This window comes from Falco naumanni, chromosome 12, assembly GCF_017639655.2.
Source record: "Falco naumanni isolate bFalNau1 chromosome 12, bFalNau1.pat, whole genome shotgun sequence".
Classification (NCBI taxonomy): Eukaryota; Metazoa; Chordata; class Aves; order Falconiformes; family Falconidae; genus Falco; species Falco naumanni.
Genome location: NC_054065.1, coordinates 22,732,105 through 22,755,173, shown reverse-complemented (window position 1 = coordinate 22,755,173; position 23,069 = coordinate 22,732,105). Strand labels below are relative to the sequence as shown.

Sequence of the window (23,069 nt, the reverse complement as noted above, 5' to 3'; positions counted from 1 at the left end):
CACTAATTTCAGGCAAAACTCTGCGTGATGCTGAATCAGTTACAGACTTGTGCCCAAAAGCATCTTCAATGCTGGCCCTGAAAACCAGAATCTATTTTCAAGAACAAACACACTACATCATCTGCTTGACTCCAGCAAGGATACTTAACACATCTATTTGGATGTCTCTATGATGTGAGCTTTAAGGCACATGCAAGGAGAGACGGAGGCAAGGAACAGTGATTGTGAGGAAGGAAGGGAGATGGTGCTTTAAACCAAAGGCAGAGGCATCATCTCCAGCACACAGAGACGTGAACACTTTTGCTTCATATTCACATGCATTTTGTGTAGGCATTATAAAACCAAATAAAACATGCTCTGAACATTTGGGCTTAAAGCAGCTTTTCATTTGCCTCACAACTTCATAAGCACTTAAAAATAGATGGAAAAAAAGGCAGCATACCCAGAATAAGATTAAGTTTGTAATAAGGAGAATATGGAAGCAGGTACATAGAGTACAAAGATACCTGAAAGATTAGTGCTCCCTTTTTCATACAATAATTAAACATTAACTCTGACCCCTATGATTATTTATACACGAGCATACCAGCTGTATACATGGACCTGTTACTCCTCGTGCACGTTTCTAACACTAAGATCTTGTATTGTCACCACCAGAACCCTGATTCTTCCCAACTCTGCCTCAAAGATCTGAACACATTCAGCTCACACCTGGGGCACTTACTAGAGCTGTGCTCAGAGAGATTGAGAAGATCCGATAACACCAAGGACTCCAAAAGCTTTATTCTGATCAAGCATCTTCTCCAGTCACTGTTCATTATTCTCATACAAGAACAAAAACACCGAAAAAGTCTTTCTTGGCTCATTTCCAACACTTCTGCAGCCTCACATTGTCAGACTAATTCACAAAGTCCATGCCTACTGCATCTGTTTAGTGGCTACTAATTCAGTTAGTCTAATAATCCAAGAGATAGGTCCTCTTTCCATCCTGTCTCTCTGATACTTATATAGAGTAGAACACAGGCTAAATTCTGTACTGACAACTAAGGAAAGAAGACAGAATGAATATGAAGTCAGAGCTGAGAAAACCTTGTGTGCTATAAAAACAACCATAATACCTAATGTATATAGCTCTCTGAGGAGAAGTTACCAACTTATGCACATAATTACAACAAAACAGGCAAAGAAAAACAAAAATCAGTCCCATAGCTAGGTTCAGTCCAACAAGAAAAAGAAACCTAAAAACACAGACCTTAAGAGACAAGCTACAGGTTTTCTGATGCACGTTACAAATGCATAAATTGACCATGCATTCAGTACATTATGCACAAACCAGGGACTATATAAGGAACTATCAAAAGGCACAAGGGAATTGGCAGGGCAAAAAGGAAATGAGCCTTTACAGTCTGCATTAGCCACTGCCACACTGCTGAATAATACATCATCTTAAAAGTATTTGGTAATGTGATAACTAATCAGCATTATCAAAACAATGCAGCAGTTCTTCTGGTCTCTTAATTAGGCTTGCAAAAAATCTGTATGGTCCTTTACTGTTTACAGAGGGATATTACCCTGGGATTTTGGAAGACATTATTTGCACAAGTCAAAAATAAGCTTGGCTTCACTGCTGAATCGCTGTCTCAGGGCAGGGAATTTCAATTCCAAATTCTCAGGGAAGGAGAGCAGTCCTGTTTGTCCCCAGCTCCCATCTCAAGTGACAATTCAAAAGCAGGAATTTCTACCCTTCCACATTTCAAGTATCCACCAGACTATTCAACTGAAAACACAACAACTCGTCCTTACCCCAGTATTGTAACCATGGCTTCATTTTTGAAAAACAGGCCTCATCCTATTGAATACCACCAAACATGTACCTTATCCTTTAGCTCAAATATATTTTGCATGACCTTACATGAATTGCTTAGATAAAAGCCTTTTTTCTTCTACTTTTGTTATTTTAAAGTGCAGATGCATTTGAGTCATTTTCCCCTTTTGTTTCATATCCTTAAGATCCACAGCTTCAAAGACAAAATGTCAGCATGCAGTCGATTTATGACTGAATTCTTGAAGAGACACTGAAGAATTACCTTGTCAATCACCCCAAGGACTCTGAAGGCCTTCAGTTCCTCGGCGGGGCTCCTTAGGTTCCAAGAGGGCCTTGAACTTAGTGATCCTGGAGGCTAATGGAAGATATCAAAGATTATACATCAATCAGGGTGGTACTTGAAGGAAGACTGCCTGCTGAAGCAAATGCCAGGCCGAAGGAAACTAAATTTATCATAAATCAGAGAGAGTGAAGATGAAAGGAGAAGTTTTCTGTTTGTCCTTAGGTGGAAGGGGGAGTGGGGGGGGGTGGGGAATGGACAGATGACACCAACAACTTGCAAGTAAATAAAAATTGAGATAACATTGAAAACAATTTTTAAAAGAAAAAATAATGAACTTTTGTATTTTTTATGCTTAATGGAACCTGGCAATCAATTACTCAATTCTGACCCCATCACAATAATCAAAGCCTTACAGGTATTCTGGATACAAAATAATTCAGAGAGCACTGAGGAGGAGAAAGCAAATTAGAGGCTTTTTAAGTCTGAAGAACATAAAATACAGAACTATAAACAGGGTTCTCTTGCTCTCTGCTGAGCTTTATGAAAGCACTTTAATAACAAGGTGCACAACAGAAACAATTCTTAAAACTGCCTTAGAAAAAGGTAGCTAGCTATGTATCATTAATCTAGAAGTTAACACCATAGCAAGAGAACTGGCAGGCGCTAACTCTTCAAGTAGTTTACACATAGATTTTTGTCCGTGCTGTGTTTTGTAGTTTCTCAGGGCAAGCTCAAAGCTTGCATGTCAGAGGAGAGAACAACATTTCTACTGGAAGTCTTCTGGGACAAAAACCAACCTCTTAAGCATCACATATACCTCTGGCACATTAACAAACATGTCAAGAATTTTCTAGTTGCCAACTGAGGGAATTCATTAGATCTTCCTCCAAAAATTCAACACACAGCTTCTACTAGAACCACAGACCTGGATCTCTTCCTCACAAATAAGGTAACTTCATTTGCAGAGTTGTTGAATGCCAAATTCCTTTTAAGCACAATCTAGTGTCCCCAAGGACACTTCTACTGCACAAAGACCAAGGAAGAGGAAGATGAAACTCCTTAATTTTTAGGCTTCTAAGAGGCAAAAGCTGTTTGTCTAATTTGCCAGCATCCTGAGGCAATATTTAAGAAATGTCTCACAAAAGAAAACTGCTGGTAAGCAATTATGCTGTGGATGAAATGTTTAAGTATCAGGGAAAATCAAGAAATTTTCCTTTATGATCAGCAACTCCCAAAAAAACCTGAAGATCCTGAACTAGGTAATTCAATTTGCTTCCCCCCTAGTGTTTCCCCTCCAGCATCCTTAATATGCTGTCCTCAAAAGCCAGAGCACCTCCTTGAAGCTCTTCCCAAAACTGGTTCCCTTTCATGTTGCCAGCCAACCACCTTCTCTCCTTTCCAATTCTTTCCCAAAAATGAACACTTATTTAAGCACAGTCTCCAAAATTCAAAAGAAAGGGTCATAAAAATATGTTCAGAAAGCATGGAGGAAAGTGTGCTTTTCTTTTGTGTTCACCTACTGAGCTCAACATTTAAGAGTTCATTATATATATCTTCAATTATTTGTCTGGGTCTTATAATTGTTTTGTCATGTAAGTGCTGCTAAGGAAGAGTACCAACAGCAGTTAAGAGAAAACAGACCTGATTCTATAAATCACTAAAGGTTTTAGCATGAAGAGGAAAAAAAAACCTCAACATGAACTTTTTTCTCCAAGTCTAATTTAGGTTCCACATTCCAGCAAGCTGTTGGAAGGCTGAAGGAGTTTTGTTGGGTTGTATTTTGGAAGCGTGCAATTCTTCTACAATAACAAAATATTTTCTTTGAAACAGTTTTGCTAGCACAGTTTATTCGTGTGACAAGATTTCAAAAGCATTCTGAGGAATACATTTAATGTAACTGAATATTTCCAAATCCTCTAGACTACTATAAAAATTTCCACTTCTATCTGCATGCTATTAGGTTTTATAACTGTTCCTCAATAATCAAGCTTTTGAAATTTTCTCTTATGCATAACATTTCAGCCGTGAATTAAGTTCATACATCTCCACAGTAGTTAATAGTTGTGTAATAATGCTATAGAATCACATTTATGTACCCATCATGTCTGAAGAGCCAAAAACCCCACCATACACGTTTTTGGTCCTTCTCTAAAATACCATCAATGGTGGCACAGTAATATTATGCACACGCACTGTTTTTCATACATGTATTCTGAAGTCACTTCTTACCTTCAAACATTTTACATTCACATCCACATCTCCACAACTCCCAGTAGCTTCTCCATTTTTATCGATTTCAGGTTATTTTGGGCTCTTTACAGTACTTTGGTTTCACTGTTGCAAAGTCTAATAGTAGAGCCCAATGATGGGAAGGCATCATATTCTGTCATCAAGCAAGCCGGAAGCAAACTCTAAATACCCAATTCCCACAACTATAGCAATTAAGCACTCTATGAAGCTGCCTGCTCCTCTGAATAGAGCAAAAAATCCAAGCTCAGCATCTAGCCAGCAATAAGAAAAATAACTAAAACCCAGCGCTCTCATCAAAATAGAGGAAGAAAAAAAGTACAGGAAGGAGGGTAACAAAAAAATCAAAAGCTTCATTTGCCTTTAGAAATAAGGCATTTAAATCCTAAAGAAAGTGGCAGGCTACTCTGCCTGCAGAAGGCCTTCAGCAGCCTGTCCAAATGCTTAGCATGCTGCTCAGGTATCCCAGGATCTTTTCCCCTGTGGCTAGGCCCTGTATGTTTTGAAACTATTTCCAGACTATGAGCTGCACAGCTGGAGTTACCTGACTTAGGATTGGCATCACCAGTTGCTTTCACACCTTCACCTTTTGGCTAGCATGTGCTGATTCCAAGTAGAAAAGGATGAAGTTGACTGTGATGCTGGCCTCTGCAAAGACTCGGCAGCTTGTGGCCACCCCTTACCTTCAGAAGGCTCTAGTTTTTGCAAGCTACCCAATGAAACACAGCAATAGCCCTTGCCTCAGCTTTGGCATCACTGCCAGCAGTTATAAGAGCAGGGGGAGAAAGAGAAGTACGCCACCAGCCAAGCAGGAAGAAAAGGCTCTCATGCTAACCTCATTTAAGGCAAGCGCACTAACCCTAGCCCAGTGACACAAATGCCATTTGATGGAAAATTATTTTACTGCTGACACTGATGCCTTTGACAGCGGTGACCACAGAACGTCAGGTGCTCAAAAAAGAGCACTTTCACAAACACCAGTGCAGAGCTGCACATCAAAATGCAGTCTCCCCTCACCATTCAGAGGTCTGTGTCCCATACATTCAGTAACTATCCACCTATGGCATGGCCAAACCCTCAACTGCTGCAAGGAGATGCCTTCCAGCATCTCCTGGTCTGGCAAAACATGCTGGCCCCTTCCTCACACTGCACCAGCAGAAAAGCAGGTTGCATCTCTGTATGCATCTGAACTAGCCAGAGCTATGGCGTGCTTCAAAAGGCCCCCAGTGATCACCAGCCGGGGAGTGTATCCTCCCCGAAGCTGGGACACACCTCAGATGTGATCTTGGAAGCCCTGACACTGAATTTCTTATTTTATGTCAAATTTATATCTCACAGAAGTACAGCAACATATTTTCTTTATACTTCAATGTAATTTTCATGCACATTTAATGAGAATTTTAGGAAGAAAGATATCTTATGAAAAGCACGAGGAATGAAGTCTGCTTCTCCTGCTTGGGCATCAGGCTTGCATGTACCTCGTGTTACTAAATTGCTTTGAAAATCAAAAATAATTGACATTTTAAAAGACAACAGCTTTTATAATGGTGCAAAAAAACAATTCTGAGTATAAAAAAATGGGCATAAATAGAACCAAAAACTATTTCAAAGAGTGGAAAAAACATGCATTATAAAAATACCAAAAAAGTTAAAATGGACCCACAGCCTGTACCTGTAGCTGTGCTGGCCTCGCAGCTGACAGCTAAGTAGGACTGCAGCTTTCTGACAGTCAGTCCAGTGTGATTCAAAGGCTGTTGCTGCAGCTCCCACTCAGGCTTGGAGGTGGCTCCCCAGAGCTGCTGCTTATTCAAGGGGCAGAGAAGAAAATACAGCTTGGAATCTGTAAAATGGCCTGCCGCTGCCGTTACACAGCACTCTTGAGTGTTTGCCATCAAGAAGGCCCTTGAGGCTGTTGTGCTGTGCCAGAGAAAGAAGAGGACAGCGTTTACTGCAGCTTGTTTTTCTAGAAGGTCTACATGCCTGTTTACAACCTCCAGAAGCTGTCTCCACATCTCCTATTCCTATGGGTCACAGCAAGGCTTTTCTCAATGTTTACAAGCTCCCGTCAAGTGAGTTCCCAGTTCATGGTCAGTTCCCTATGCTTCTTTTCAGCCTTAAGAAATCTTCTATCCCTTCTTAAGCCCTCTACACCTTTTTTTAACAGTGCCAAGGTTCTGCAAATGTCTCCTCTTGTGCTCCTCTCTTCACCACTTAAGACTTGCAAGCAGCAGGGTTGTTGCTAAGGATGCTATCCTTGAGAGCTATGCTGTTGGCTTTTTGTTGACGAAGGAAAAGTAACAAACTACTATTGTTCTTTGCTTAGTTTCCATGGCATCAAAGATAATTTTTCTTTGCAGTTCTGAAATGCCAAGCCTTTGTCTCTAGGGAAATCTGGTCTTCAGAAAGGCAAGGGCCTGGTATTTTGAGCCATGGAAGAATAGCTCAACTTCTTTCTGCGAGAAAAGCCACCACGCTTTACCTTCGCATGGTGTTCAGATGGCATAGGGGTGGCTTAGGGTGCATTTAGCAGATGTAGCCTTTTGAGACAGATGCATGTGGCTGGCACCCGAGCCTTTGGGAGATATGAAGGGCTGAGGGGTACAGGACAATAACTGAACCTGCACTTCTGAGCTTACCTCTTCCCTTGCTTCACTGTCCTGGTGGATGAGAAAGAAGTAAAATGTCATGTTTAACAAGGACAGGTGAGCCTAGTTTTGATGCTTAATGTGATTGTTCCTTGTAAGGCCACAATAGGAAACACAAAGCTATCTACACCAGACAGGGGTGACAAAGCAATTCTGCCTTGTAACATCAGGTCACGAACAAGAACACTTTGCCTTCAATGTCCATGCTTGCTTACTAGTCAAACCTTTCTCCGAGGTGCAGTTTCAGCACCACTACTGCCCATGAAGTTCTCCACAATGTACCATGCTTCCCACAACAAAAGCACACTCCACTAACCACAGTATAGGCACAGGTACTGCTAGAGTATGGCATTCGTCCATCATTTTCCAACCAATTTCAGTTGTGTGGTTCAAACTGCTGGGCTACCAGGTATAGCAGCACTTAGCTATGCTTCTGTGCAGTGGTTCTTCTCAAAGACTTCAGTGTCCCTCCAGCACAAGAGTTGATGAGAGACATCTTTACAGACCCATGTGGACAAAGAAGGTATTGTACAGCATTATTTAAATATTTGTATATATATCATGTCCAAGCACCAACATATGAACAAGAGATGGTATCAGTCAGCATGACCTACAGCAGTAGCAGGTGCTGGTGGTAACATACTAGTCTTGCCCCTGCATGACCAATGGCATGTAAATAGCAGTTAAAGAATCATCAGGCTGGTGTGAAGTGATGGTGAAAGGAGGAATACACACTAACCTTGTACACTAGAGACATAATTCCTTTAGGAGAAGGACACAAAATATCTGCATGTTTCTAGTGTCTGCCAAGACCCACACTGTATACAGATGCAGGTCATTTCAGTGCACTTATCACTGTCCGCATGGGATGGAATAATTCATGCAAACTCCAATATAAAATATCTTGGGCAGCAAAAAGGATAAGCAGTAACTAAAGTGCAAGAATTCATGTCTGATCAGCACCCAGAATTCAGGAAGAGTCACATTACTCACTTTCCCTAAGACGTTAAACTAGAAAACAGAGCATGCCAATTCTTGGCAGTTCCTACCACTACCCTTACAATAACTTTGGGAGATAAGTCCTTCTCCCAATTAACTTTTGGCTATCAACTTGGGGACAAGCTGTTCCTCACCACAACCATCATGACCCATCAGCACCATGTGCCCTTGATGCCAGCAAATTCCAAAGCTCTAAGACAAAAGTCAAATGTATGCATTATGAAGAGCAGCAAATAAAGGATATTAAAATACACATACAGGCTTAGGTAAAACAAAGCCAAATTGTGGAAATGTTTTTTGTAAGAAGGACAATAAGCCAAGTGCAACATTTTGATTGTGCAAAGTCAGATTTGCCCTAACCTCTCAATGTTGAGTTTCAACACAGAAGGAGAACGGTTTTCTGTTCTCATCTTTTTTTTTTCCTTGCCTTCTCCCAATTAATCCTGCTTTCCTCTGGATCTGCAAAGAAGGCATGTACCTTATTCAGTACAGCACAAAAGAGGAAATACTTTACCTCTCAAGTTCACATTCAAAAATGCAACCTATTTCTTCCTCCTTCCCAACCACAATTAGTTTTTAAACGTATAAAAAAGGCAAAAATAGGTTGTTCATGGGTTTTTTCCTTGTTCTGTGGTTTCCAAACACACTGAGATTTCCATTCAATATAGATTCTTCCCCATTTTCAGGGGTGTTTGACCCAAAGAAAGACTACCTAGTAGGAGTTCATATCAGTCCAAAATACTAAATTGTTCAAAGTACAATTCATAGCAGCAGCAAGACTCCAGATCTCACAAAATATATCCCATTTGGAACATCCTCAAAATCATACTTCTAGGGTCTCAACATAAAAAAAGCTGCTCTTCAAAATCAGTGGGTTTGCTTTTTTAATTTACTTCTTAGGCAATCATATTTTATAAGACATCCCATTTTTAAAGTAGTGCTCTCCTTAAAACATTTTTAGATCTGTGCAAAAAAAGAAGCAATAATCTTCTGCCCCTTTTGTCCTCACTTGATATAAATGCAGAGAGACAGGAAGTTGGTAACTTTTATATTTACCACAACAGGGTCATCAACAATTGCACAGTTTAGCATGACTGCCGTAAAAGTCTAAAGTAAGAACAGGTAAGTCCCGAAGGAACCTGTTTGGGGAAGGGCAAAGCAGAAATTTATTGAAGGTAACTTGGAACAAGCTTTGTTTGTCTTTTGTCTAAGTACAGATAAGGGTGTTTCTGCTTAGGAAGGTGGGAAATACTAAAGGAACGCCTCAAAAATCAAGAAGCAGCTAATCGCTAAAGCATATCCAAGAGAGACATTTGAAGGGATCAGGAAGAACATCTGCTCAATTAAGTAGTTATTTAGTGGGAAATTCATGTCATCCCCCTGCCATGTGCTTGATTCACTTCTGATACAATATTATGTGCTAGGCTAAAGAAACCAACAGCCTTCACACTCCCAACAGGAATGAGCAATTTTCTCATGGGAAAGTCAAAAGAAACGTTATGTTCTAGTGTGTTTTTTTGCTTTACCTTTAAATTCTTTAGCATGATTAAAAATGTTTACATTGGCAACTGCGAGTAGAAGGAAAGCATGTGAAAAAACAGGCCTGTATTAAATCAAGCACTCTTCACAATGCTACAAAATGCAACCAACAAGAATCAGAAAAGAATGGCAACTTAACAGAAGCGTAACATCAAAATACTCCTCAGGCCTCCTGAAAGAGAAATTCTAGACAGCTTTTGAACCACAAGCCTGAATATGCTTTGCTAAAAGACAGGACAATCTAATTATACCAAGTTCTGGTTCAAAAAAAAAGAAAGAAATAAAAGCCTACCATAGAAATGGATGCATCTTCAGACGATTTATGGTAGAGACTGGAAATTTTTTCAGCACGCATAAGGTATTCTGCAGTCTTCCTTTTCACTGCTTCTCGACGAGTTGGACTTGATTCACCTCAATGGAGAAAAAGAAAAGTTATTTTTTCTATAGAGAGAGGGGTACTAAGTAATCAAAGCACATGACTGCTTTGATTCTACCTTTTTGATTTCCTTTGGGTTATTCATAATCAAACCTACAGATATACATCTTATAAAAAGCAAGTACTATGATCTCAGAGTTTTACAAAAATAACAATTTAAGCTTTGCTACAGACTAAGGTAAATAAAAAGTCTTTCCTCATGTTTCTGTGATCTGGTATATGTTCCTATGGTAACATAAGTAAGAACTGAAACAAGCCACTGACCTAAACATTATACTCAAAAAAAACCTCAGGGAAGGCACACTAAGACATTTACAACAAAACAATAAAGAAATTTGTTTTTTTCACCTTATGTTTCTCATATGGGCTTTCCTAAGCATAAAGGAAAGCCAGAAATGCTATTAATAGCCAGAAGGCAACATGAGAGACAACAAGACTCTTGCTCACAGTTTTCCGATGCTACACATGAAGAAAGGAAGCAGCATTTGCACCAACCACCTCACTTCCCAGATGGCCGAACCATGTTATGATTAGACTACCCAAACTCTTGCAAGAGGTTAGAATCCCATGACACCACGCAAATTCTGTATTCACTCTAAAGCTTACAGTTTGCATTTAGACATTGACATCATGAACAGTATACTGTTATAATAGTCTTAATTTGTGATAACAACACCCAGCTGCCAAGCAAAGACAGTCAGGGACAACTGTCCCAGAAAAAGCGTGAACAATAGGAAAGACTTCATACGACCCTGACAGGCTCTTCCAGCCCTAACTTAGACCATCCAAGACTTGCAGAAACAGCCTTGGCTGTGATGGGCTTCATGCACCAACAGGTGCAAGCCAGCACCTCTCACAAATCAATGCTCAAACAGGGCAAGGAACTGCAAGGATATCTGCCTGACAGGTATTCCACATGAAAGACAACACAAAGAACAGGAAAGGTAATAAATTAAACATGCAAATACACAAACCCTAAGCAACAGCAGATAACAGAGACAATTAACGAAGACTAGAACTCATAAGACACTGATCAATGGATCATGAAAGGAACCTCTGAGTGTAACCTTGAAGAAGTTCAACTAGAAACTTGGTAACTGATAAAGGAAAAAGAAAAAAACAGGATTATTGTGGGTTATCAAGAATGAGCCTCATAAAAAAAGAGCAAACTTATTATGGGATGTCTAAGGGAGAACTTACTGTGTAAATGCTTGCACGTATAACATTGTGGGAGGCTTTCAGGTGGGGATTGTGGCAATGTGTAAGACATTGTGCGATGTTTAAAGGCAGGATTAACAGTGAGGAAATGGAGGGGTCAAGGTGGAGGAGTGGCACAAGCATGAGAAAACAGAGGTAGGAATTTCATGGGTTGATTGTGTATAAGCAGACTGCTGGTCAATATGCTTGTCTGACTGAGCCCTGTACCTGACCACCACTATTGGTCTTACCTTCTTATGAAAATCTGTTCCTTACTGTTTCCTGCATTAGTGTGCTCATTATTCTCTGTGCATAAGGTGTGCCAACAAGTTTCAAGCAAGATAAGCAGGCAAGTCAGACAAAGCGTCCGAGAGCTGGACTATGGACCTTGGGGCCAGCTACCAGAGACACCTGAAGAGCAGGTCTTTTCCTGACCAGCAAATAGTTTGAAAGAGTTTGGGCTGTTCCTGCTGCCCGTGGTTACGCAGGTGTCTGTAAAGGCAATATCCATCTGCCTGTTCAATCTGATGTCCGTACAGGGTATGTGTGCACATATGCAAGCCCCCCTCAGAAATTTGCACTCAGCTTCACTGCTGGTAGGACCCAAAGAAGCAGTAAGCTGCAGCCACATCTCTCCAGCAGCTCAGGGAAGGAGGAATTGCTCTGATCCTTCAGTCAGCCAGATCTGGCTATCTTTAAAACCAGCTGCTTAATAAAGAAGGAGCGGTTGTCCGACTGTTCAGTTTTCCCAGAGCACCTTCTAGATGGCAGAGAACAATGAAAAACACAAAGTACAAGGTCTCTTCAGAGAGCTCTGCTGTAGGCTCTCAGAGCTGCTGTTTTCCTCCCGCCCCACACAAGAGAAAATGAATCGCTGCTCTTGCTTTAAACAATCCTTAGAATCAGAGTGTGAAGAAAGCAGAGGCTCTTTCCACTTTATGTTGACTAGTAGCAGACCATGGCATTTTGACCCTGTTATAAAATAAAGACTCACCCTTCCTTTCATATCACGACTCCAAAACTACCTAAACACATAGAACCACCACACAGACTCCACCAAGAGTAAATAGAAGAGATCTGCAATCTACCCCAAGCTCTGCTCTAAGTGATCTACTATAAATCTTATTATCCACCTCACAGTAGGAAGGAAAAGTGATTGTCACCTCCCTGGACAGACACACAGAGCCCTGCTCTGCAAAAAGCTTTGACTACATTTGGTCTGGGAAGAAGCTGGACAGTCAGAAATTCCAATACACAATATTATGGATATGTACCAATTTCACAGTTATTTCTCTCATTTTAAAGACAGAGGGGGCTGTACCAGGTCCAGCACCTCTAACATCATCCTCCACTTAGCAGGACTGTCCTGGTGAAATTCCCCTAGATGAGACTGTCAGTCTTACTCCCATCTAGGATTAAAAAAAATAACAACATTCAATTGTTTGAACTTGGATTTGGCTTTATCAGAACTGAATAGATACACAGTATTTTATAAGTGTGTGCTGCAATTTCTTAAAACATGACTAATACTCTTGCTTTCATCTCTCCACTTAATCTTGCAGCTCCATATAACTTTCTTGTGCCGATCGACTGGTGATTGCCCACATTCACTTGGACACACCAAGTGGCACTCAGGGAAAACAAGTCATCTGCACAGCAACAATAAACTCTTCAGCCACAGCATTTTCTTCAAGCAGACAGGTAGAAAACTGCTAGGTTACTATCTAAGGCTATCATAAAAGTCAAGCTTACTGCTTAATTGTTAGTTATATGTATTTAGTTTGGATGTTTATTGCCTTTTTTTCAATGCTTCAGTAACTTTACAGTAATTAACACAAACAAGCTAGGAAGTCCCCTTAGAGCTGTCTTTGTTCTCCCTACTTTCACAAGACATTAATTTCAGTTTTTCTTCTACTTTTCCTTCGTGAGTAATCTGTTAAATAACATTTGCAAAATGTTCACTCATTACAATCTTCAGCCATAAAAGAGGGTGTGGATTCACAAAACATTCACTCAACAAGTTCTTGCATCTTATTTGTTAATAAGATCATTAATGGTTTAAGTCTCTGAATACTTCAACAGTTGTATGTTTGAGAATTAGATTTATGGAAGTAGGATATTCTTCACGTTAGTTTAACCAAGAAAAGGTAAAAAGCTACGTTCCAACATAAATTCCCATTTAAACAGCCAATATCTCACAAAAATCTGTAAAGAAATGCAGGATATTAATTTTTAAAATAAATAAATAAATGTTACTTAAAAAGCCTTAAACACCGGGTGATGAGTAATAATAAAGACCCCATTAAACTAAAAATAATCTTTAGCATTTATGTCAAATTTCAGGTCATAGAACTCTTCACTTAAAACCAAATAAATCACTAAAACACAGTACTAGAACAAATCCTCGTATTTGACAGATGTTAAAGCTGTGATGCAGACTTTAAGCATATGTTTTTTAAATGCAATATTACATTTTGCTACAGAATAGTGGGTTTAGTTATGCAAAAAGTGTACTCTCAGAAGAATCAACTAATTTATTCCTAGTTAAGAACTTTTGATTTAAACACTGTGTGAGCATATTGAGCTCCTATTTCCATTCTGTGGTTAGCCCACAATAATCGAAAGAGGTATCTCTCTTTAATTACAATTTAAACTTGAAAGGCATTTTTCTTTAAATGGCAGCAAACAGGAAATGTTTAAACTGTGTCAAAGCCTTTGATGAATCTTTACAACTGCTCATAAAAGATCATCCTGCTTAAAATAATATTGATTTTTCATTTATTTTCCTAGATACTAGAAGATTTACGTTTCATCTGATCAGGATCAAAGCTTCTCCCAACTCCTGATCACTGGGATTAAATCAGCAATGTCATTTTACACGTTTAAAAACTACACTGCTAAAGCAAGATATAAAAGTGTAGCCAGGCTGATCATAGAGACCTTAGAATGAAACCCCTCAAGATTCCCCGTTTCTCTCTCTGCATTTGCTACAGAGCAGCTGTGCCTCACACAGATTCACATGAATGAAAATATTAAGGCAAGAAACCACCCACTTAGTTTATTTTCCATATGACTTTCCTGTAATTATTTTGTAAACTGTTCACACAACAATATATAAAAACATCTGCAAAAACAGGTAATTAATGTGTCAAGCCAAACTAATGCATTTTTTATGGTGTCCATGCTTCGTCAACTGTAATTATAACTCTTTTTAAGCAAATGATGATGTGTTTGTTGCAATGTGCAAGTGGTTATTTTAGATGCTCTGTTTACTATTACTGCAAACAGAATATAAAAACTCTACAGCTACTCTGTCGCACGTATAAGCCTTCATCTACACAAGCACAAGCAGGCTGCTCCCTCATTTTTCCAAAGGCTTTGCCTATTTCAAAGAAATAAAAATATCTTAAAATGAAAATTGGCTTTGGAAAGTCTGACCAGGCCACCCACTGACCAAAGTAACAGTAGCCAGGATATTAGGACAGCAGCCAATAATTTAAAATTTGTTCTTTAATTTTTATTTCTAAGGACAGCTCAGCTACAATATATTTACCAAAACAGACGTTCCTAACAACATTCAAATGATCTTGAGAGTTTGATAGAGGAAAACCACAAATATCAAAATAATTGTGCCACTGAGTTCATCTTGTGACTTGCCTGCTTGTTTTCCCATAGTCCAGTGATTTGAATGAAAAATGCAGAGAAGCAGTATTTCCACGTAGTATGTACGTAGCAGTAGCATCTGGGAAACTAGCAATGTTTTTGTCTTCTACTCAAATCTCCTACTCACACCTCACAGCACCTCAGAAAAGTACATATACCTTTGAGAGGTTAGCTAACTGTTGAAGTGGCAAGCGTTCGGTTCAGTTAACTGTTTATTCAGGCACCCAATCTTCTGTAATTCTGTCATATACAAAAATTATTTATGTTCAGATATTAATAGCAAAAAGCTGTGAAAGGGGGCCATATCCAATAAACCCAAACAAAAAAAAAAATCTGGGCAGTAAGGACCATGGGGAAAAAAAAATCTGTCCTTTTCCCTCAAACAATCTGGAGTACTACTAACAAAACACATCTCAGATGTACAGAAGTGCTGTCAAACTTGCTCTGGTCCTTAACTATTATCTTGATGCATTTATCTCACTGGATGGTAACAAAGATAGCTGTAGTCACCATTTGCCACTAACATATACAACATCCCACATTCAGTGAATCACAGTGTATAGCACCCACCTAGGAACTCTAGACATTCCTTCCTTCCTTCCTTTGTGTCTGACCACCTCCAAATCATCCCCTACTGGGCATTAGAGATTTTCCTCAGGAAGAGCCAATCTGTCAGAACAGCATTAGTACACTCCCAACCTAACCAGCTGCTTAACCAGTATGTGGATATTTCCACAGAAAAGGTAAGGCTAAAAAGTTAGCATCACCTGTCCCAATCCTCTGTAACCTCCATATTCTAAATCTTCCTGCTTTTCTCTCAAACTTACTAAAAATATATGTGGGCTGCCTTTATTTAAAGAAGATATCAGAAGAGATTTGCTCCAGGAAGGAATGTCCTCTTGCAGAACAGGCTACAAGGAACTTGTGGGAGACTGCCTGTTGTGCTAACCCCAAACTCCATGTTCTTAACAATTTAAACAGTAAAACTTTCTCTAAATACTGAAATCTTCAATGAAACATTTATAATTGCCAAATCTAACAGCTATAATACCTTTTTTATTTTTAAAAGTTTCTTTATCTTCTTCACAGTCTTCCTGCACATATCACCCAGCTGGATTGCTGAATTTTTCAAAGAATTGCTCTCTATAAAAATGCAAGGGAGTAAGCCTTAAAAGATTTATTTCTTCTCACAATGAAAAGAGGTTTAGCAGCACCTTCCTTATTAGTGGGTAGCCCAGCTGTTATTTTTGCCTAATTGGTTCAAGAGGACCTCTGTTCTTCTTAGGGCAAACACTTCTTACATCATGTGAAGCAGACTCCTTTGTCCATATTAGCCAAACAAAAGCTCAGGCACACCATAAGTGACAATGCGGCTCATAATCCAGCACACATTTGTGACCACTTTGGACACAGTTTTATAACCCCAAAATTTATTTCAGGAAGGGGGAGAGCTGCTGATTTTGGAATGAGTCTCTACCAACTTTCACAGGAGAGTGGGTAACCTTTAATTTTCAAACAATTACTTAAGTGAAATGTGGCAGGTGCTGTGGTAGAGGGACACTTCAGCATCAAGGAAAGATGCTATAGATTCTAGCAGCAGGTGGCAGTTTGGAATTGTGATGTAAGCCAGCTAGCTCATCATCTCCAGTATGCTATATATAATGATTAGTTCTTTTGAGGTGGTGGCCAAATTCTGCAGCTGAAAAAAAAAAACCACCTGTAAATATTAAAAAATAAGACCAACATGAAGCCCATTATGGTAAAACAGTTTGAAATGATCTTTTTTCCTTAGCATTTTGAGAAAGTCAAAATTTATTAAGATGCACCACATTTATCTAGCAACCAAGAAGAAAAGCCACTTAAAAGTTAAACCTCTCATGCTGAAGCACAAATGTGTGACAGTGAGTGAACACATAAGAAATCTTCTTCCAGCTTCCCAGCGTGCTCATAACTATTATGTCAACATTTTATATGTAATCTTCACTGCACGTTGCTCAAAACACAAATCTACACTGCCTATGAAGTTACCAATTCTGCATCCTGTAGAAAACATAAGGTTACACATCAGTGGTGTAAATGTCCAGGTAAATGCCTCTCTGGAAAAAACAAATGTTGGCATACGTGCCAAAGTTAAGATTACATAGATTAAGAATGCTGTGGGTGAAATGTATTTGAGTGGCCAGTAAAGCAGGAGCGAGTAACACTCAAGATAATATGAAACATAACTTTCCAGAAATTCTAATCAACAAACATCTGTTTATAGAGAAATTCCCATGTTAAATCCACAAGGTGGGGGGCAACTTGTCATGTGCTGGTGTGACTATCTGGCAAAAAAAAAAAAAAACGAATGGTCACACAGCACATACCTTTTTTGGGAGGAAAAGCTGAACTTCCCATCCATCTGCTAAAGCTCATAGTCTTCAACTGCAAGTTACTTAACCAAAGTAAGAATTCACAGTATGAGAAATACTCTTAAACACTTCCCTGTAAAACTACACATGCAAAAAAAAAAAAAAAACCACCAACCTTGTGAGTGCTGCATGACAGAAGGACAAGTGCTGGCATCCTAGCACAGATAAGGAAACAAAATGGTGACAGCAAGTCCTCCAATGCAAGCACCCCAGGAGGAGAGCCACTGACAGTCAGAGCATGGAAAGAAGTTACACAGGCCACCACCACAGAAACGAGGAAAAGATTTTCCAAGTTCTCTACACTCTTCTTTCTCACATAAAAGGACAAGTCCAAATTAGAATTAGCAACCACAAACATTCCCTGTTTCAGAGCAGAGGGAACGCAGACACACAAGCACCTACCTCTTCAAGTAAGAGCAAGTTACTGCAGTTTGAAGCATAAAGTATTACAGAAAGAAAAGAAGAAAAAAAAAAAAAAGACACGAAAAAACAGTAATGAGATTCATCCTGATGATCTAATAGTATCATATCTAAGTACTAATATATTTCATATGTGCTTTTATATATAATACTATGGGAAATGGTATCTTTCCATGAGCAATCACTAAAATCTCTGAAACAGAAAAGCCAGTGACAGACCTTGTAGAGATCAAACCTATACTAGTCCTTCTACACAGCTCTGAAGATAGAGAGGCTATTTTAAGATACTGGAAAGGAAAAGAGGGAAAGAGGACAGGAAGAGAGAAAAGAAGGATGTGAAAAGAGAGAAGCTGTATATGCAAGAGCTGGTGGGGGAGTGGGTGGAGAAATCAGAGCACTGATTATCATGCAGCATCATGCCCTTAAACGTATCTATGCAATTTTTCTATTCCAGCTAGTAATTTGCCTCAATTCACCTACAGTGCCCAAGGCATTTAATTCTGCAGCCAGAGACTTCAATTTTCTCACCTAAGGACAGAAGCTGCAGTGTAACCTAGATCAGTCTGTTCTGTCTACACTGAATGCTGGAAGAAGCATGACAACCCCACCAGGTCTTCTGATGGGAGGTAGAAACCCCACATAGCAATAGTCAAAAAAAAGATTAATGCACGTAGCTGCAGCTAAGTGCTGGCTAACAACAGCTGAGATAAAAGGCTGTGCAGGCAGGAATGTCTGTCAAAGAGGCTGGGCATAAGCAGCAACCTGGCAAGAAGCTGCTATAAGGACAGACTCCGAAATCTTGGAAAGGTCAGATCAACACCAAGCCAATGCAGCTAGCTGTCTCCCCCAGAAAAGGGAAGAAAGAACATGTTTAAGACGCACCTCGTCACATATTTATTCATTCTTTAACAGCCACATGCTAAACCACCACATTCAGTCATCTCAGCATCACGCCCTACATGTTGGCTTACAGGTATTGCTACAATTCACCTTAACATGTACTGTAAGGCTCTAAGCTGTGCAACAGGTACTAAACTCCAGACCTTTACCAGCCTCTTGGTGCAGCGAAGTCTCGCAGTTCAAGTGGAACTTTGCCTTGAGTATTCCTTTACATAGCTGAATCTGATTGTATTTATACATTAACCAACTTCACCATACTTTACCGGCACACATTGCATTTTACTGCTTTGCCACGATGAAGTGTCTAAATGTAGGACTTCTGCGTATGGAATAACATCACTCAGGGTGATCCATCCAGCGTCTACTGCAGAGCGATGGATCCTATAGCACTAACATTCTGAATATCTGTGTGGCCTGCAATAGGCTTGGAAGCTAACACATTTTAGTTATGAACAGCTCATAGCCCATATCAGCATGGGGTTCAGCATCACTGGCGGTACAATGGGATTAGATTACTTTTTTTTTTTAAGCAAACCATAGTATTTCCAACACCCTTTCTTAATCTAGCTGCTTGTCTACAGACAAGTCCTGTCCAAACATCTAACCTTCTGAAACAGCAGCTGTGATTCCAAGGTTGTGTGAAGCACTACGAGAGAGGGAGCACTCTGTATGGCTGCTTAGAAAGCCCAACCCAAACAGTCCTACAACACCATCACAGTCCAACAGCAGGAAACAGAGACAGTTGTCAGCTCCTTCGGAAGGAATTGGGGCAGGAAATTTTTGTCTTTACACTTCCACAGCCTCAGTGGAAGTGTAAAGGTGCAACAGCTAATAAGGCAAGTGATGATACACTATAGGAGCACAGAGGTCTGAGATCAGGGCAGAGGGGAGAATTACAGTTCCATCAGTCACCCTGCCATTAACCTTTCCCTGTGGGGCCCATCACAACTCTAAGGGTTTCCCCGCAGACATCAGCTCACACCTCAATGCATCTTCTCAGAAAACAGGTCTGTTGCTCCAACCAGGCACAGCTGCTGGGTAGCTCAGAAACTGCCTGAGAGATTGTTACTCTCCGTAAGAAACACTACTCAGAGGACTTACCAAGCGAAAGGAATTTAAAATAGCTACTGTATTATAACAGAAGTTTATATTCACATTTCTTATGTGCCATTCAATGAACAAGCAAAGATGTTTTTCACTCTGGAAGCCAGAAATGCACTCACGGAATAGCCATGACTGTTCCCTTTTTCATAAAGTACTGTCTTCTTGGCATTCTGTCAAGCATGCTCCTGTTTGCATCCCTGGCTCCATCACAAGTTCAAATCATAGCCCATCATAATCCCAGTAATTAGACACAAGTTGGTTTGTTTTCAGTATATCCAAAAATATCATCTAGTTCTCCAAAGTATTCCCAGCATTTCATTGTATATGCATTTCTGGGTTAAAAGTCAAAGTCATTTTAGCAAGGTTCCAGTAATTTGTGTAATTTTTGTTCCAGCTCTGTTTACTGGATAATCATTAAAATAGCACGAAGCAGTGCAAAACTGACATTCACAGCCTGCTTTCAAAGACACACCAGCAGCTTATCTAGAAGTTGTAGATACCCAGTGTAAAGCACAGATACATACCTGGAAAACAGTTCGCGGCTGCTGTGACTTAAGAGGCACCATATACTTCATGCAACAAGGTCCATGCTGCCTAGCTGAACCAGCCCCCTAAAACAAATAGCCATTGTGCTCAGCCACAGCTGTTACACATGTGAAAACACCCCAAATCTCTAACAGAGTAAATGGATCACCTCCCTTCAGATGTTAATGTGACATGAAGCCTTATAGGTAACATACCAGCAACGAACACGTTTGCTTTCTAAACCACATAGAAAAGTACAGGATCTGTTCTACATAAATTAGACTCACTGTATTGTGAAGTGTTCATGCTTCATCATGTGTCTGAAGTTACTGAAATCCAGCAATAAGCAATCATGTTAACTCTGTTCACAGCTCAGACAGCCCATCCCATAATGGATATAACTTGAGAATGGCTGGAGTTGGAAAAAGAGGTGCAGCTTATACAGACAAAACTCCCTCCTTTACTACAAAAAACTCTTTCCATAATTTCACCCTCCCGATCTATTCTTTCCTAACATAAACTACACCTTAGGCCAAAGTTAGGGAAAGCCTACTTCACATAAAACAGTTAACTTCCAGCCTAGAAGTTGGTGGCTTGCTATCGATTAGTGCATTTTTTTCCATCATGAAGCCTGAAGCAACACATTGACCTCAAAGTGCTCTGACATGCTAGCAAAACAAAGGAACAGCTATAGATGTGAGCCAAAGTTTCTATCCATTGGTATACTGAATATGCTCCAAAAGGCAGATTCAGATTTCAGATGGTATCAGCTCCTGAGGAATTGTTTAACCATCCTACACAACCCTTACATACCTGCCTCCCAAAAGCCTCAAAATCCTGCACACAGCAATGCCAGAAAACAGGAGAGGGGCAGCAGAATCAGTACATATTCAGAGAAGAAATTATGGCAGCTATTCCCTCTCACTGCATGCGAGGGAGCTCTGGTATAAGTGAAACAGGGAGGTACAAGAGTTACAGGTAGTTCAGTGGCAGTCCAAGGGCTCTACCGCCAGTCCAAGAATTTGTTATCCTTCCCACTGACAAATGTGTTTAATATTAAGTGCATGTATGGAACAGAAATAGGCCCAAGATTTATAAAAAGCAGATGCCCAGAGTCCAAGGTATACACTAGCCTCTCAGAGGGCGTACAGCGTTCATTCCCCAAGTGATGTGCGTATTAGGCCTTTTGTCAGGATTATGAATAGGACATTAAAAGATTTAATACTAAAAGTCTGCAAGATACTAGCAGAGCAAAACACGTATGCACCTTGCACAGTATAATTAACAGCACCATACTTCTGAGAGCATGCACACACAGCTGGAAACAAAGTCAAGATAGACATTTCTTTGGTGTAATCATATGCAACATCTGCCTCGTCTAGCATTAGTGCCATCAGCTCAGAGCTGGAAAGTCATCAGGAACATAACAGGCTCAAGTGTGTTCCAACCACCTTCACGGAAGCCAGCTACTTCAAACTAAACACAAGCCTATAAATTGCAGTAATAAACTTACTGGTACAGCACTTTGACAAGGCAGCCTTAAGTAGTAAGGAGATCTTGTACCAAGCCTGAAGGAGCGGCTGGCAACAGAGACACCCTTACATTTCAGATACATCTAACCAGCTTAGTGGCTTCACACTTCCAAGGTAATAATGAGAAAAGTTTCTAACGCAGAGGAGGGATGATGTTTGGTTTCCCCTCCCTCCGGGTACTGGTTACATTTCCCGAGTCCAATTTTTAGGTGTCAATTTCTATTTTCTTGGTGCCACCACGTGGCAAAAATGTGTATTGCCATTTTACATGCAAAAGCCACTTCCACTCCACTCTAGAGGCCACACATTCTGCAATGGCTGTACACTGAAAGGTAACGTCATTTACACGTGTGTAAGTATATATGAACACTGTGCTTCACTTCCAGATATTAAAAAAGCTTAATTATGCAAAATAGACTGAAAATAAGCAATGGCAGAAGACCAGAGGCATTTTGTAACAATTGCACCATCCTTATCTTTGAAGGGAGCTCATTATTATCCATGTAAAATACATAACCAGGGGTGTTTAAATAGCTGAAGTGACTAGGTTAAGGGTTTGTGTTTTTTTCATTGCAACATACAGTGAATAGTCACATACCAATGCTAAACATACCACCTTCACAAAGTAGCTACATCAAAAAGTGCATTACAGAGTTATTTGTGGGGGTGCGGGTGGGGTTGGGAGTGGGGGGTGTTACGTTCCTCATTGATCCTGAGAAGGCATGTGTTTTAGGAAGGCATTTTAATTAGCCCTGTCACTATAAAGAGGGCACCAAAGTGTCTCCCTGCCAGCTTGCAGAAGCTCTGAAGAGAACAGGACACAAAATCAGCTGCACCTAACCAAATCTAGTATAAACGCCCAGTAGAAAAGGAACATTGATTTGCTTTCCACCTTCACAGCCATGCAGGCTAACAGAGAGAAAGGAGAAAGAAGAGCTGACTGCTAGGAACTAGCCTGTGTATATTTATGTTCCCAAGGGAAAACATGCCAGCTAAAAAGCAACTCATTCCCATTATTCCCTCTCCTGTGCTGTACAGATGCAATATAAGAGACTGCATGGAAGTTGCAGGTGCTGACTACACACCTCTTCAGCCATCAGAAACACCTCCACCTGCAAGCGCACACACAGAGGTACCACCACTACAAATTTATTAACAACCCCCACTGTACTATCTAAGAGGCATCAGGGAAACAGGGCAGAATATCATACTTTCCTAAGACTGAATTTTTTCCTTGCCTGAAAAGCATGGACACCAGTGGGTGAGAGAAAAGGATTAGCAGTCATCTGAGGTAGCTGGATGAGTAGCTTGCCAACAGGAAAGAAGCAAAAGTCCTTGGAGGA

At 40.1% G+C, this 23,069-nt stretch overlaps 1 protein-coding gene across 9 annotated transcripts in view; it reads right to left on the bottom strand.

Annotated features, from left to right (window-relative positions):
• Positions 1-23,069, bottom strand: part of RPS6KC1 (ribosomal protein S6 kinase C1) — a 91,212-nt gene that overhangs the window by 40,665 nt on the left and 27,478 nt on the right. For 8 of the 9 annotated variants that reach the window (XR_005830330.1, XR_005830331.1, XM_040611552.1 and 5 more), the window contains exons 8-9: positions 9,831-9,949; positions 2,088-2,180 (exon numbers count right to left, since the gene is read on the bottom strand). Coding sequence is in view for 7 of the 9 variants with exons in the window: in XM_040611552.1 (XP_040467486.1) it covers positions 2,088-2,180; positions 9,831-9,949 (212 nt within the window). In the remaining 2 variants the exon portion in view is untranslated. Of the gene's footprint in view, positions 1-2,087; positions 2,181-9,830; positions 9,950-20,193; positions 20,269-23,069 lie in introns of those variants that run through there. The other variant, XM_040611558.1, reaches the window with a different exon arrangement.